Source organism: Crotalus tigris, unplaced genomic scaffold (genome assembly GCF_016545835.1).
Source record: "Crotalus tigris isolate CLP2741 ecotype Arizona unplaced genomic scaffold, ASM1654583v1 scf7180000018335.1346539, whole genome shotgun sequence".
NCBI classification, from domain to species: domain Eukaryota; kingdom Metazoa; phylum Chordata; class Lepidosauria; order Squamata; family Viperidae; genus Crotalus; species Crotalus tigris.
Genome location: NW_024096950.1, coordinates 585,478 through 602,928, shown reverse-complemented (window position 1 = coordinate 602,928; position 17,451 = coordinate 585,478). Strand labels below are relative to the sequence as shown.

The 17,451-nt window shown below is 42.7% G+C and overlaps 1 protein-coding gene across 1 annotated transcript in view; it reads right to left on the bottom strand.

Moving 5' to 3' along the window:
* TG (thyroglobulin) overlaps nt 1–17,451 on the bottom strand; it is a 147,157-nt gene that overhangs the window by 96,143 nt on the left and 33,563 nt on the right. Inside the window, exons 19-27 of the mRNA XM_039350445.1 lie at nt 16,198–16,354; nt 13,109–13,333; nt 11,910–12,059; nt 10,293–10,463; nt 7,034–7,156; nt 5,785–5,900; nt 4,444–4,555; nt 3,397–3,594; nt 1,238–1,405 (exon numbers count right to left, since the gene is read on the bottom strand). Of these exons, the coding sequence (XP_039206379.1) occupies nt 1,238–1,405; nt 3,397–3,594; nt 4,444–4,555; nt 5,785–5,900; nt 7,034–7,156; nt 10,293–10,463; nt 11,910–12,059; nt 13,109–13,333; nt 16,198–16,354 (1,420 nt within the window). The remainder of the gene's footprint in view (nt 1–1,237; nt 1,406–3,396; nt 3,595–4,443; nt 4,556–5,784; nt 5,901–7,033; nt 7,157–10,292; nt 10,464–11,909; nt 12,060–13,108; nt 13,334–16,197; nt 16,355–17,451) is intronic.

Here is a 17,451-nt window from a genome sequence, read left to right as displayed (position 1 = left end):
TTGGAAAATAACATGACCCCCCCCCTTCTTTGTGGCAGCCCCTCAGATACTGGAATACTGCTATCATGTCTCCCCTATTTCTTCTTTTCTTTAGACTAGCCAAACTCAAGTCCTGCAACAGTTCTTCCTATGATTTAGTCTCCAGGCCTTTGATCATCTTAGTTGCTCTTCGCTGATTTTTTTCCAAACTCTCAACATTTTTTTTGTGATATGGTGACCAAAATTGGCTTTTCTAAGGAGTCACCATTGGTATCCATTTTATCCATAGCAGGATAAAAAAAATAAATAGCACAGCAAATCTACTGATTTTGAAATACAGATAAACGTAGGATTAAAGACACAAGGTGTGGCCCAGAATGGGGAACCATATGTCTACATGTTCCTGCCAGCCATGTAGAGTTTTATAGTGTGGAAAGTCAGCCCTCCCCCCCCCCCAAGAGAAGGAAATATTAAAAAAGGCAGCATGTTATATTTTCTCAAAGGATCTTTAAAAGACAGAAAAGCATGCCCAGTTTTTCTTAATAGCTCCAAGTCTCCCTCCCCCATGCAGAAACCAGCTCAGTAGAAATGCAGATATCATAATCCTTTTAGAAAGACTGGCACTTGGAAGCTTAGAGCTGATGGGATTAGAGAGACAAAGATCCCTAGAATCAACAATCCCTCACACCCAAAAAATCCAACACAGGACATAGTCATCAGCCCCAGCCCCAGGGAAGCAGGGACCTTTGGGACATAACAGGATTAACCCACTACCATCAGAATACCAGAAAGGCACATTCAGACTCAGGTCAAAGTTCATGACACAGGAACAACTCCAAACAAAAGCTCAAGAAGGTATAAAAATCCACCACTCCCTATTACATGTGGTCAGTTTTCCCACAGCCATCTTTCTGTCTGGCTCGTCTCTTCAATAAACTGCAACCTTCTTTCTAAAGCAGTCGCCATGTTGTTTATTTCCGGCTTGGACTGGGCCCTGATGAAGATTTTTCCTTCAAACAATAGCTCACAACCCACACCTTGAATTGGACCTGGAAGCAAACTGACACCCATAGCAGCTCGCAAAACAGAGATGTTACACACACCACCCTTGGAGTATCCAAGATTGCTCGTGTAGCTGCATTCTGTACCAATTGAAGCTTCCAGATACTTTTCAAGGGTAACCCCATGTAGAGCGGGTTGCAATAATCCAGACGGGAGATGACCAGAGATTGAGTAACTTGCTTACTTACTCACTTACCTCCAGCAAGCACTTGGTCTCCAATTCTGATTGTGTATTGGCTCTTTCCTTCACTGTACTTTGTGCGTTGACATATGTCACCTTGTCGACGGGTTGAGCTTCCATCCCAGTCATGAAGGTTGCAAATCAACGCGCTTGGGGAACTCAGCAGACTACAAGCAATACTGCCTGAATGCAAGGAAGAAAAGATTTACAGGGTTCAGTTCTGCTTTCTTTGTTGCTGAATCTAATAAGAGTTTGATCTTGGCAGTGAAAACTTGGAGATGTGTTCAGTTGGCCTTTTAAGTCATTCTGCTTTAGACGTCTTGTTTTGTCCTTCTCAGGAAGTATAAAAGAACTAATTCCATTCAATTCATCTTGGAAACTGCTTGAGAAGGCACAGGAAACCCTAATTCTTCTGGAATATCTTCTGTATCACAAATTAGATCTACAATTTCAGCAGAGTCCAAGGGAAGCAAAGACTTGTCCTTGGTCAGTCCAAGGAGTGTCAAAAAAAAGGGGAAAGATGCCCCTAGGTCAGTGATAGTGAACTTTTTAGAGACCGAGTGCCCCAAAACCGCCCCCGCCTGCCCCCGCCCTGCCACCCTGCCTGTCTGCAGAGCCACTCACCGCCTCCGTGGCCCACTGCAAATCGCCCAGGCAGCCCAGCAGCGCCATGGTGGCTATGCCCTCCATATCAACTGCATGTGATGGGGCACAAAGGAGTCTTGTCCCTGCTGCTTGGCTGCCATGTCCTTGGCTGCACTGCTCCACGTGGGCTGCGCTTGGGGGCGACTCTCCTCTAGGGGGGGTGCTGGTGAGGAAGTGGCCGTGGGGAGAGGCAGGGCTGGGGTGATGGCGCACGTGCCCACAAAGAGGGTTCTGAGTGTCACCTCTGGCATGGGTGCCATAGGTTTGCCACCACTGCCCTAGGTATATACCTCACACAACAGAGGAATTGAATCACAATTTCAATCAGTGCAATGGAAGCAGAGACTGAAATGTTGTGTAATTACTGTACATGGTCAGTCCAAGGAGTGTCAATAAAAGGCAGAGAGGCCCCTGGTTATGTACCTCACACTACAGAGGAACATCCTCTCTATCACAGAATAGATCTACAACTTCAGCACAGTCCAAGAGAAGCAGAGTCTAAAATATTGTGCAGTTGCATGGTCATTCCAAGGAATGAAAAAAGAAATACCCCAAAGTTACATACCTCACACGCCAGTGATTCTCACTCCCTTTATGCATTTCACCCCAGCTCTGATATAATCATAAGTGGTCTGGCAAATTTGCCTATGGGTAAATGGAGCAAAGTATTGTCCATTCGTCCCTCATATGAGCTTCTGAATTGGATTCTGAAATCATGTATCTGTACGTATTTTTAATTAGGCCATTTGAAGGATTTTTGACTGGAAGGGTATTTTATTTTTCAAAAAATTTGTTACTTTCTTCAACTTTCATCCTGCCTTTTCTATAATGGGATCAAGGCAGCTAGCTTGGTCCTTCTTCCACCACGTTTCAACCTTACAACAATGCTGAGAAATTCAGCAATAAGTTGAAGATTTGGCCTAAGATCATCTAGTTGCAGTGGTGGGATTCAGCCGGTTCCCACCACTTCAGCAGAACCGGTAGCTAATTTTTTGTTGCCCAGGCCCAGAATGGACTTCCAGAAGCGGCATCCACAGCGAGAACCGGTTGTTCACATATTTGAATCCCACCACTGCCTAGTTAGCTTCACAATTGTGAGGACTTAGACTTGCTTCTCCCCAATCCTAGTTTGGCCCTCAAGCCACTCTACGATGCAGATTAGATCAAGAATTCCCCATTTTCAAAGACGTTTTCAAAGTCACTGACATGTTTATAAACATTTAAAGAACAACAAGAACAAATTCTAACGGAGGAAGAAACTGCAATTCTTCTTCTTTTTTTTTTTCAATTACTCTTACATTCCACAGAGTTTGCACACAACTTCCTGAATTATAAACTATAACATTTGCAAGCCTAACCATTATCAATGAATCATAAATTGTCATAGCAAGTTAGCCTGTCTTAAAATTAATCATACAAAACTTTATCATCTACATTGTAAGATAAACAATGTAGTGGGCTTATTCCTCAGTGCATGGCATAAAAAGAAGGGTGACCTTCTTATCCATAGCTGTAGCCTAAACCATTACCTCCGTCTAGTATGAGCTGGCTTAAGATAAAGCCATCACAGCAAGCATCTTGGTGGCAAGCTTGGCGGCAGAAGAGATGAACATCTGTTAAAGATGTACCAGATGCTGATACAACCGAAATGCTGTAAACACCAGAAACAACATCCTGGAAATCAGTCTTTTCGAATCTCTTGACTCCCGCTGTAGTAAATTCTTGTCCTGGAAACAAAAGGACAACTGTTTCGAATAGTCTACTCCCTCAGTTGGAACGGTTTTGTGAGAATGTCCACAACACACTGTCAACATTCCAGAAATCCTTTTTAAAAAAGTTACTTGCTCCCGGTTTTGAGTTGAGCTAGAACTTTTTAACTGCTCTCTGTTGTACTGTAATGGAGCCTTGCCCATTGTGGTCGCAACTTGTGATGATTGTAAGGGCAATCACTTTTTCGAGGCACTCATTACTTTGAACCATTGTTAAATGAATGGTGGCAAGTTGAGGACTACTTAAACTAATATTGTTACTGGTATTGCTCTGTAGGCTTCCTTGCTTTAATGAATTCATTTTTACCCATTGATCTGTTTTCACAAATTTACTGATCTGCAGGGAAGCAGTGAATCGGGTGATGAGCAGGGGCTGGCCAGTTTCAGCAGATCCCCAAGTGCAGGGGTAGGAAACCTTGGCTCTTTTATGACTTATGGACTTCAACTCCCAGAATTCCTGAGTCAGCATGGCTGATTCAGGAATTCTGGGTATTGAAGTCCACAAGTCATAAAACAGCCAAGGTTGCCTACTCCTGCCCTAGTGTATGTCCAAACCCCACCAATGTCTTGTGGACCTCAACCTGAGCATCACTGCTCTAAAACCAGTGGTGGGATTCAGCCACCACTTCGGCAGAACCGGTAGCTAATTTTTTGGTGCCCAGGCCCAGAATGGACTTCCGGAAGGGGCATCCACACAGAGAACCGGTTGTTCACATATTTGAATCCCTCCACTTTCTAAAACATAAAATTGTTGAGGGTCCTCTCTTCCGCAGACTCTGAGAGTAATTAAAGCTCTTCTGTACATACCTTTTTTCAGGTATACATTCAGTGAATCTTTCTTATCTGGGCTTCTCACTTTAATTAGGCATTTGAGACTGGCAATGTTGGTGGTGAGAGAATTATCCCAAGCACCGTGAACCTAAGATAAAGAAATATTCAGAGAAAGCTGATGATGTTGGCTGCAGGATTGCAGAGAAGAGCAACAAAGATGATAAAGGATCTGGAGGCTAAATTGTATGACTAACAGTTGAGGGAGCTAGGTATGTCTAGACCAGGGGTAGGCAACCTTGGCTCTTTTATGACTCGTGGACTTCAACTCCCAGAATTCCTGAGCCAGCATGGTTCAGCTTGGAAACCTCTCCCGTTCCCCTCAGCATGGCTGGCTCAGGAATTCTGGGAGTTGAAGTCCAGGAGTCATAAAAGAGCCAAGGTTGCCTACTCCTGGTATAGGGTCTCCTGCTTATTCAGGAGGTTGAATTAGAAGACCTCCAAGATCCCTTCCAACTCTTTTATTCTGTTATTCTGATTCTTCTTTTTCTATTATTTTATAGGTATAGATCAGGGATAGGCAACCTTGGCTCTTTTATAATTTGTGGACTTCAACTCCCAGAATTCCTGAGCCAGCCATGCTGAGGGGAAAGGGAGAGGTTTCCAAGCTGAGCCATGCTGGCTCAGGAATTCTGAGAGTTGAAGTCCACGAGTCATGAAGGGGCCATAGTTCCCCCATGCTGGCTCAGGAATTCTGGGAGTTGAAGTCCACGAGTCATAAAAGAGCCTACCCCTGGTCTAGACTATTGAAGAGAAGGGCTAGGGGGACATGATAATTGTCTTCCATTACTTGAGGGGCTGTCACAGAGAAGAGGGGGTTGACTTAATCTCCAAAGCACCTGAGGGCAGAACAAGAAGTAATGGGTGAAATCTTATTAAAGAGACATCCAACTTAGAAGTAAGGAGAAATTTCTGACAGTGATAACAATGAATCAGTGGAACAACTTGCCTTCAGGAATTGTGGGTGCTCCATCACTGGAAGTTTTCAAAAATAGACTGGACAATCATTTGACCTGGATGGTATAAGATCTCCTGCTTTGAGCAGAGGGCTGGACAAGAAGACCTCTGAGGTCCCTTCCAGCCCTATGATTCAATGTTCTATGTTACAGTGTCATGCTTGTACATGGAATATAAAATCCACTCCCATAGCAGGGTTGAGATTAAATCCTTGATCTTAAAATGCCTTCTTAATGCTAACATTTTTCAGCTTTCAAATTCTTAATGGAGCCCCATTGGATGGATCTCAAAGCATACTTAAAGGGAGAAGGTATCATCTTTAGTTCCCTATCTTGTCATCATAAAACACATGTACGTAGTTACCAGTCCAGAAGTAGAGCAGTTATAATTGCTCTCCCGAGCACTGTACAGCTCACACAATGTTTCCGAGCCCATGGCTGACAGGGTGAGAAATCCACAGGACTCATCCTCCTCACACTCTGTAAACAACAAAAGATGTGTCACATGAGCTCTGGAATCAATACCACTGTCTTTGCTTGAGCAATGAACGCAACCAGCAGTAAACGTACTGGTCTTCTTTTAGATAAGGTCCTCTGTTCAACAGACAGCACTTGACTTTGTATCTTGATCTTCTACAACAGGGGTCTTCAAACTTGGCAAGTTTAAGACTTGTGGACTTCAACTCCCAGAATTCCTCAGCCAGCTGAGGAATTTTGGAAGTTGAAGTCCACAAGTCTTAAACTTGCCAAGTTTGAAGACCCCTGCTCTACAACGTAGGACAGATAGCAGTTTATACTCTGAGGCCTGGTGTGTCATAAACATTGAAGGAAATACATAGCTGCCATGAATAGCAACCACTGACAGCAATAGAAGAGAATATTTGTAACTCAAGATTGACCCCACTCCCTTCTAGCACTGATGATGTTACCTAGTGTGGGAAGTTAGCCTCCCAGAGAAGGAAATATTAAAAGGGCAGAAAAATATATTTCCTCAAAGAATCTTAAAGAGGCAGAAAAGCATGCCCAGCTTTTTAATAGCCCCAAGTCTCCCTCCCCAAAGCAGAAATCAGCTCTGTAGAAATGCAGATGTAAATAATCCAGGAAGGTTGGAGGCCCCCAGCTAAAAGCTTAGGAAGATAAAGACACCTAAAATCCCCGCCCAAACTCTAAGACAGGACATAATAGGATTAACCCACAGATTCCAAAGGGCACACTCAGACCCAGGTCAAAGTTCATGCCACAGGAACAACTCCAAACAAAAGGCTCCAGAGGGTATAAAAACCCACTCCCTATATGTGCTCGCTCTTTTCTTCCAGAGCCATCTTTCTGTCTGGCTCTCCTCTTCAATAAACTATAATCTTCTTTCTAAAGCAGTCACCATGTTGTTTATTCCTGGCTTGGACTGAACCATGATGAAGACTTTTCCTTCAACACTAGCAAGGTAATGAAACGTCTGCAAGAAAACCACCAAGCTCAGACAGCCCCAAGGACCTCACAATCACTGATACAGTTGCTTTATCCTGTATGACATTTAACACAGATGACTGTGTTTCCAGACCACTTGCTAAGGAGACTTTAGGCTTGGAAAGCAAAAGCATTGGAAACATTATGACCTGCAACGCATTGTTGAAGGGTGTTCATAGGCGTTCCTTGGAGTGTTTTAGTTCCAATTGTTTCTGATTCCTTGGTGGTGAAGATAAGATTGGAAGCAGGGACCTTCTCAAAATGCCTGAGGACTGAAATGAAACAGAGAGTTGAGATGAGGTAGGTTTGGAAGGATACCCTGATAAAACTTTATGCTAAGGCTGGCAGAGAGCCTAGCTTGCCATTTTTTCCTTACCACTCATTTGGATGAATGAGAATGTCTTAGAATTTTATTTCCAAGGAGAAAGCCATTTTAATGACCTTCTAACGCAGACATGTCAAACACAAGGCCCGGGGGCCGGATGCGGCCCGCAAAATGGTTTCATGATGAGCCGAGGTGGAGCAGCAGTTAGAGTGCAGTACTGCAGGCCACTTTAGCTGACTGTGTTCAGCAGGTCAGCGGTTCAAATCTCACCGGCTCAAGGTTGACTCAGCCTTCCATCCTTCCGGGGTAGGTAAAATGAGGACCCAGATTGTTGGGGGCAATGTAAATATATATATACATTGCTTACTGGTGTACACCGCTTAGAGAGTGCTTGCACTTAAAGCGGTATTTAAGTCTCATAAATAAATAAATAAATATAAATAAATGTGGCCCATGAAGCCATCCTGGAAACAGTGAGGGAACGGTCCCCGCTCCCTTGGCCCTGGCCCAGACCAGCCGGGAGGGAGCCAATGTACAATTTTGGGGTGGCCATCTATGCATTCATTCATAAGGCAATCTGGAAACAGCGAGGAACCAGCCCCTGCCGTGTCAGCCCTGCCCCCTGGGTGCATGCTAGGGAGGTGTCACTCTTTGTGAGGAATGAAGAAATGCACCATCACCTGGAAGGGGTCCTGGTCCCACCCCCTTCTGCCAAAGACCCTCAGATCTGTCCCACTCCTGCCCAGGCCCCCATAGGCACCATTGACACGAACGATGTAGAGCTGGCCACGCCTACCAAGTAGGCCACACCCACTCCATCCACGCCCACTCAGTAGGCCGCACCCACCCTGGCCACACCCAGCCAGCCCCCCGAGGGCAACCACAATGCTGATGCCGGCCTCAATAAAATTGAGTTTGACATCCCTGTTCTAATGGGAAGAATATGGTGGAATTATAAGCAAACCAGTGGAAATATCCTCTCGTGCATCATACAATACAGGTAGTCTTCAACTTACGCCCACAACTGAGCCCAAAGTTTCAGTTGCTAAGTGAAACATTTGTGAATTTTGTCCTGTTTTACGAACTTTTTAGGTCCAGTTGTTAAGTGAACCACTGCAGTTCTGATTTCAATCTGATTTCCCCATTGACTTTGCTTGTCAGAAGGTCGCAGAAGCTGATCACATGACCCCAAGGCACTGCGACCGTCATAAATATGAGTCAGTTGCCAAGCATCTGAATTTTGATCACGTGACCCTGGGGCTGCTTGCAACAGTCGTAAGTGTGAAAAACGGTCATAAAGTCACTTTTTTCAGGGCCCTTGTAACTTCAAACAGTCACTATAGTAATAATAATAATAATAATAATAATAATAATAATAATAATAATAATAATAATAATAAAGTTGGAAGGGACCTTGGAGGTCATCTAGCCCAACCCCCTGCTCAGGCAGGAACCCTACACCATTTTGGACAAATGGCTGTCCAGTCTCTTCTTAAAAACTTCCAGTGTTGGAGCATTCACTGCTTCTTGAGGCAGGTTGTTCCACTGGTTAATTGTTCTAACTGTGAGGAAGTTTCTCCTTAGTTCTAGGTTGCTTCTCTCCTTGATTAGTTTCCACCCGTTGCTTCTTGTCCTGCCTTCAGGCACTTTGGAGAATAGCTTAATTCCCTCTTCTTTGTGGCAGCCCCTGAGATACTGGAACACTGCTATCATATCAGCAGAATTGTCTATACAGGGTTTCTGGCTTTTCTTGTTTCCATGAAATCTCTTTTTCAGTTTTGTAAGATTGATGTTAGCTCTTCCAGAACAAAGGTACAAATTCCTTGTGCTCTGGGAGAAATAGACAAACAGAAATGTTGTCTTCGGTCTCTTTCCCTTAGACTCACATTTACACACACAGAGAGAGAGAGAGAGACAGAGAGACAGAGACAGAGACAGAGACAGAGACAGAGACCACTACAAGGTCAATTAAGGATAAAAACTACAGGTGAAGATAGTAATTAGGATTACTATTACAACTGAAGACTGCTATTATGGCAACCACCATTATTTTGAAAACAGGTTTATCTTTTCCCTGGGATACATGATAGCTTAACAAATAAGGCACCTCTAGTTTAACGAAGAGAAGGACAAGGGGGGACATGATAGCAGTCTTCCAATATCTCAGGGGCTGCCCCAAAGAAGAGGGAGTCAAGCTATTCTCCAAAGCGCCTGAAGGCAGGACAAGAAGCAATGGGTGGAAACTAATCAAGGAGAGAAGCAACCTAGAACTAAAGAGAAACTTCCTGACAGTGAGAACAATTGTAGAACTACCTGCCTCCAGAAGCGGTGAATGCTCCAACACTGGAAGTTTTTAAGAAGAGACTGGACAGCCATTTGTCCAAAATGGTATAAGGCTACCTGCCTGAGCAGGGGGTTGGACTAGATGACCTCCAAGGTCGTTCCAACTTTACTATTATTATTATTATTATTATTAAGTACACTTTTGTAACTGCACACTAGCAATTCCCCCCCCCCAAGGAATGTGTCTCCTTCTACAACCTCTTTGAAATGAGTGCCAATCGTTGCATTAGGGATTAGTTTAAGGGACCACAAGTGCCAATTTCATCCCCAAGGATTATGGAGAGAAGATGAAACACTGTCCAATTATTTCTTGCTAAAACAATTAAGGCCTATTATAGCTTAGCCCAAAAGGAGTACTCAGCTTTCCAAATGTGATAGTCCTAATTAGAAAGGAGGGAGGGAGGAGGGAGGAAGGAAGGAAAAGAAGGCAGTTCACCTTGAGGCACATTCATGGATTCATGGATGCATCTCCTTTTGTTGACGTTGTCTATGGAGATTCTCAATCGTCCAGGTCATGGCTGTCCTAAGGCGCTTTGTCCAAAAGACAACTGAATGTCTAGGGTTTTTTTTTCCTTGAAAAGGTTTCACTTCTCATCCAAGAAGCTTCTTGGATGAGAAGCTAATTTTTAAATCAAATGAAAAAAAACCTGGACAACAAAGTCCAGTTGCCTTTTGGAAAAGCACCATCGGCTTATGTCAAAGTTCTACTTCCATGGCGGAGGCGTGACCAATCTACTCACCCGAACACTGGGAATCTGCCAAAGGACCCCCTGTCTCGGTCCAGTCTAATCTCTTTCCATTGCTGTCAACACAAAATGACTTTTGGGTGGAAGGATCTTGGTAAGAAGGTCTATACTGCCCATTGTTATCACACCGTTCCGCTTGTTCATTCCTCTGGCAATCAGTAACACCTATCGGATGGGCACAGAATAAAAAAAGTTTGGTGCGACAGAATTCCATTCGATAGAAAATATTTGTAACTCAGGGTTGAATAGAAGAATCCTTGCTGCTTTCTGAACTTGCTTGTTTTCTTGCAGATGTTTCTTTACCAAACTAGATAACATCATTGGTGCTACTGATAATGTTACCTAGTTTGATAATGAAACATCTGCAAGAAAACAACCAAGTTCAGAGACCATTAAGGATTCCAAAAGTCCATTCCTTTGTGATTCTCTAGCTAGCCAAAGACCTTTCTGAATGAATCAGACCTTAAGTTGGAATTGCGGTCACCTAATTTTCAATGAATGCTTACTTCACTGGGCTAGGTGTGAATGCTGTACAAAACTACTGTATAAGGTGAATTTTTAGTTTTGGCTTAGCGTAATGTGCAAATATTATATATGCAACTAATATACCTTATTCAAAAAGCCGTAGTTAAAGCAAACATTACAAACCCAGATACGATCCAGAATTCTACCATCTTGCTCTCCCATTTGTTGACCTGGCCATATTCAAAACAGATGCTCTGAGCATGGTTTAGGATACCATATTCTAACCTATAATGTTTCTTGTCTTATATTGTGTAATCCCACCCATTCTGCTTCTTAAACCAGGACTTATGACTTAGTGTTACACGAGCTATTTAGCCAACCTGGACTGGTTATTTTATCCAATAACCAGTCCTTGGTTTAGGCACGATTAGATAAGGGAAACCGTTACCTTTCTTTACTTTATGAAACTACTGGAAACCATTCTATAGAACCGTGGTGGCGAACCTATGGCACACATGCCAGAGGTGGCACTCAGAGCCCTCTCTGTGGGCACGCGCACCATCGGCCCAGTCCTAGGCCTTCAGCTGGGTTTTCTAAAACCTTTTCGCTTTAGGCCTCCACCGCCATGTGCAAAAAAAAAAAAAAGTTTCAATCAATCAATCAATTTCAATTTCTCGTGGGGGAAAAAAAAAGATCTCGCAAAGTTGGAATTGATTGATTGAACTTTTTAGTCCCACCCAGTCTGCTGTTACCACCGCAGCCACGCCCACCCAATGGGCCACGCCCACCCAATGGGCCACACCCACACAATGGGCCACACCCATCCAATGGGCCATGCCCACCCAATGGGCCACACCTACCCAATGGGCCATGCCCACCCGGCACCCAACAATACATAAGTGGGTTTGGGGCTGCAGTTTGGGCACTCGGTCTCTAAAAGGTTCGCCATCACTGCTATAGAACATAAAATAATAGGATTGGAAGGGACCTTGGAGATCTTCCAGTCCAACCCCCTGCTTGAGCAGGAGACCCTGTATCATTCTGGACAAAATGGATATCCAGTCTCTTTTTGAAAGCCTCCAGTGAAGGAGCACCCACAACAATATCAAATGTAAAGTACAATATGCGTTTTTCTAAGAGTCTTACAGTGATCTTCTTTGAAAGCTCCAGTAGAGATGGTAAATTTCCCAGGTGGACATTTCACACAGAAGTTACTTCCTGCTTGGTCTTGATAGAAACCAGAAGGACACGGAATGCACTTCTCATTCTGAAAAGAAGAACCTGGAGGACAGAGAGCTGCAAATGAAGGAAAGGGACTTATTATTATGTGGAATTCAGATTCATTTTGAATTTTTCCAGGAGAGAGAGGGAGAGAGAGAAGGAGAGAGAAAGAGAGAGAGAGAGAAGGAGAGAGAAAGTGAGAGAGAGAGTGAGAGAGAGAAAGAGAGAAAATGAAAGAGAGAGAGAATGAGAGAGAGAAAGAGAAAGAGAAGAGAATGAAAGAGAGAGAGAGAGAAAGAGAGAGAATGAAAGAGAGAGAGAGAGAGAGAGAGAGAGATATGCACATATATTTGTCCAATGGAACTAAGCTATTACTTCAAATTATCTCTAGATCAAAATACTGACAAATAAGGTTTCCATTTCAGCCAGTAAGTACATTTAACAAGATTTTTTTTTCCATGTCAAAGATTAACTAAATCTGCTATTAAAAATGATGTAGGTACAGAGTGGAGGTAAATAATTCCAACCCACTATGTTCTATTAAATTGCTCAGTGAAGCAAGAATATATTGTGCTTTTCAGCAAAAATCTGAAATAGATTTGTCTCTTCACCCAATTAAAAATAGTGGCATACTAGAGCAGACACATCGTATTTGTTTGGTCTTTTACATATATCTAAATGAAGATTCTTCCTTTATTTATAAGCCATCTGGAGCCACCTATGTGTGAGTTGGGCAGCCTTGTAAATTTGTTTAATAAAATAAAAACAGATAAAATAATTTCTTCGTGTCTTAAGAGAGACTTTTAGTAAGACTAAGCTAAAACCAAAATCTTTCTCTTTCCAAGTAACAAATTAAAAGCAAGCATCACTACCCAAATGATTGTCAGGCTCCAAAGACCAGGCCCATACATTAAGGTCTAATTCAACTGATTTATTACTAAACAGCCTATGCACAGGAACCTTCTCAACTAACTAGATTTGTACCTGCTTAGAATTAGAATTACTCAATGGAATTCAAGGGAGGTTGAACTAGTTCGCTTGTGGCTAGGTAGGAATTCCAGGCTGATCCCTCTTTTAACTCCCACCCCAGGTTCTGCCACTCCTTATCCTACATTGATACATACCGCATCCTTGAGAATTTGGTATCACTTCTCCAGTAGTTAAGACTTTGTAGAAACCACTCTTGCATCCCAAGGAAACTTTAGGAGACATCCCAGAATCTCCTCTTCCAGGAGAACGGATAGAAGTGTCCGCCTGGAATTGCTTGTTGTCCAGGTGGAGGATAAAACCACCAGTCTTGATTAGCTCTTCAAAACGTCCAAGGAGATTCTCACCAACCATGGCTTTCTCTATCAGTAAATGATAGAAATCAGGGAACGAAGGTAGAAGAATTCCAGTGGGAAAATACTGACAGATACATCCTATGGGCACCTTCCATTGAAATAAGTGGATAATTCAAGGATAAGAGACCCACTCTAAGGACTTAGTACTTTGATGATTAGACTTGGTACTTATTCAAGGTGGCATAAGGCATTCCATTTGGAGCAGACCCAACAGAAAGATCTTCTGGGCATGCATGAATAAATCAAGAAGATTAACATTAGACCAACAACCAAGAAGCCTCAATCAAGGAATTACCAATTCAAACAAACAAGCTAGCAGTAAACAACAACCCAATCAAGAAACCACTAAGACCCCTCCCACCAACACTGACAAGGCAAGTCATCAATATGTAAAATGGGAGTGAACCCCAACTAACTGATGATGCTATCTAGTTGGGTAATGAAACATCTGCAAGAAAACAGCCAAGCTCAAAAGACACCAAACACCTCACAAACCAGAAGACCTGGAAAAGTGGCTGTGCCAAAGTTTCAGGAAGGTGGAATATTGGTGATTCAAGGAGATGAAATAAAAGAGCCTCTAAAGTTTATATATTGTATTTATATAGCTATACTGCTTATATTAAAAGCTTGAAGGCTCCTGGCTATCTTTTTTCAATTAACTGATATTTCTATTTATTACTAATTGGCAACAGACATGCTTATTCTGATCTCCTTACCAAGGATCTGGTCACCCCTATTCCATGATTTAATAGGAACTTAATGGGAATTTTTTTGTGGGTAGAAAAGAGGAAAAAATAATCTGATTTGCATTCTCAAGCTAATATTTAATGTTGTAAGTCACCGAGAGTCATCTTATGGTGAGATGGGCAGCAGATAGATAGATAGATAGATAGATAGATAGATAGATAGATAGATAGATAGATAGATAGGTGGGTGGGTGGAGAGAGAGAGAGATGAGAGAGAGAAAAAACTGAGTGATCCTTAAAACTTGCACTTCTCTGAATCTTTGAAACAAACTATGAATTTAAAAGAATATGTCAGAAAAAGTGCCCCGATAGATATTATACACTAGTGAAAATACTGTTGAATCATATTAAAGACCATCACTCACAAAGTGTCTGTGTGATGGAAAAATGCAAGTCTCAGGAAAAATATGCAGCAAGAGCCATGTGAATGTCTGTGGGGACCTGAAAATACCATGAACTGAATTTGAAGACTGGAAAAATTGGGAAATGAAAGGACAAATTGGGTTTCATGTCCAATTTTTTTTCCCAGTCTTCCAATTCTGTTCATGAGCAACTCCTATTTTTCAAGAATAGAAATAAAATAAAGCTCAAATGACAGTTTCTTCAGCTGATGCCTGCCTATTGAAACAGATTTTCCAATCACGTTTCTTGAAATTGGTCCTTCATGTGCTCCTATGGGCTTGGGATCATGAACCCTATATGTTGTACAATTTTATCACAAAAAAAACCTTGCTTTGCTATTTCTCTCTAGTGCAAACGTGTGTGTGTGTGTGTGTGTGTGTGTGTGTGTGTGTGTGTGTGTGTATGAATACTTGAATTCCTTTTCAATTATCTTAAGGTAGCTTATGTTTTTTTCAACATTTAAAGATTATTTTTTGCTGGTTTATAATATAATCCTACCACAGTTCTTAGCAGTTATTGAATAGATCTTAGTTATTTCTTTGGTGGTCCAGACAGCTTTCCAAGACAAACAAAAATGCAATTTGGGCCTAATCTCATCTTATCCTTTGATGGCTACAAGTATTTCAGACATGTGAGCAAGCAGAGAGCTTCCCTCCTTTTAATCCATCCCAGATGCAAGGATATAGATACAGATATAGCTTTCAGAACTGGTGACCACATAACCATTCTCCTCACAGACAGTTTCTGGAGATGGTTAAGATTTGGCCTTTCTTAGGATAATGACAAATCCATACAGTCAGAGTTTAGGAATTCCAAATTTGAAAATGGGAATGTGCAAAAACATTGGAACTGAATGATTAATCTATTAATAGTAAGTGCAACCTAACCCAAATCTTAGACAGTAACATTAATACACAAGAAATTCAAGCTTGACATTCATGGTATACTTTGGGGGGGGGTTAATTTTCTTTTGAAGGGGCCTTTTAAGTTGGGACAAAATAACAGAAAACTCTTCCTTCCTTTCTTCCTTCCTTCCTTCCTTCCTTCCTCCCTCCCTCCCTCTCATCGTTCCTTCCTCCCTCCTTCTCCTCTTTCCTTCCTTCCTTCCTTCCTTCCTCCCTCCCTCTCCTCTTTCCTTCCTTCCTCCCTCTCCTCCTTCCTTCCTTCCTCCTTCCCTCTCCTCTTTCCTTCCTTCCTCCCTCCCTCTCCTCTTTCCTTCCTTCCTTCCTTCCTTCCTTCCTTCCTCCCTCCCTCTCCTCTTTCCTTCCTTCCTTCCTCCCTCCCTCTCCTCTTTCCTTCCTTCCTTCCTTCCTCCCTCCCTCTCCTCTTTCCTTCCTTCCTCCCTTCCTTCCTTCCTTTCCTTCCTTCCTTCCTTCTCTTCCCTCTCCTCTCTCCCTCTGCTCCCTCCCTCCCTCCCTCCCTCCTGTTCTCAGTTGGTAAATACCAGCTGGGACACAGCAAAGAATTAGATCCCCTTTGACAAATATATTGACAAAATGATTCCAACTCAAAGCACAGTTAAATCACAGTTTGTTGTGGTGATAGTAGAGCTCCTGTGAACTCAAATGTTCAACTCATTTCAAGGAATTAAAACAAAATATATATTTTTTTTAATTTTCAATAATTCATGACAGGCCTTTTGATTAGCTCTCCAGTCCGCTGAGGAAAGCCAATAATATCTTAGTCATAACAGCCACATTACACTAGAAATAATAAACTAACCAATGTCATATAAATCAGGAAGTGCAGTAACTGGCACATTTTTGAGCATAGCTTGCCACGTGACGTTCACTCCCAGACGGTCAGCAGCTGCACATTGAACCAGGACAGCAGAATCTCCACAGACTGGAACGGACACTAGGTTCCCCAAAGTATTGACCTTAAAACGAAAGATCAGATTTTACTGTTATTGGCAGTGATGGTGATTTGAATTCAGCCAGAATTCTTGATTAAGGATCTGCTTAAACAAACATTTTATATTTTATCCTGCTTTCTTCCCACAACAAAAAACCCTTTGAGGTGGATTGGGCTGAAAGAGTATGATTGGCCCAAAGTCACCCAATCTTGCCAAAGGCGAGAGTAGAACTCACAGTCTCCTGGTGATTGGTCCAAAGTCACCCAGTCGGCTTTCATGCCTAAGGTAGGATGAGAACTCATAGTCTCCTGGCTTCTACTCTGATGCCTCTTAGCTATTAGAACGGGCGTCTTCAAACTTGGCCCTTTGATGACTTGTGGACTTCAACTCACAGAATTCCTCAGCCAGTGAGCCTGGCTGAGGAATTCTGGGAGTTGAAGTCCACAAGTCATCAAAGGGCCAAGTTTGAAGACCTCCGGACTAGAACAAATTGACTCTTTATAATATAATTGTCTTGGATACAGACGATGAGCTTATAGCCCAACTATCAATGAATGCTTTCTGAACCCACTCAGTTTAATGCTATTATATAGGGGCCGTGGTGGCTCATGAGGTTAGGATGCTAAGTCAGAAGACCATTAAGAGGTTGACAGCTCAGCTGTTCTAAACCCGTAAGCACGACGGAATGTGTGATGGAATGAGCTCCCATCAATTTGCCCCAGCTCCTGCCCACCTAGCAGTTTGAAAGCATGAAAATGCAAGTAGATAAATAGGTACCACTCCAATGGGAAAATACCGAGAACATGAAGGGAGCCCCTTTGAGCATCCCCTGGGCCATGGCTCCTTTATGACTCCAACTCCCAGTATTCCTGAGCCAGCATGGCTCAGCTTGGAAACCTCTCCCTTTCCCCTCAGCATGGCTGGCTGAGGAATTCTGGGAGTTGAAGTCCACCAGTCATAAAAGAGCCAAGGTGGCCTACCCCTGTCTTGGGCAATGGTGATGTCACCAGTCCTTTCAATTCAGAAGTAGCTGGTAGATACTTCTGACACAAATGTTATTGTAGTAGTAATATCGTGATAGATTTAAAGATCAGTGTGCTCCTATTGGCTGGCCAGATCGT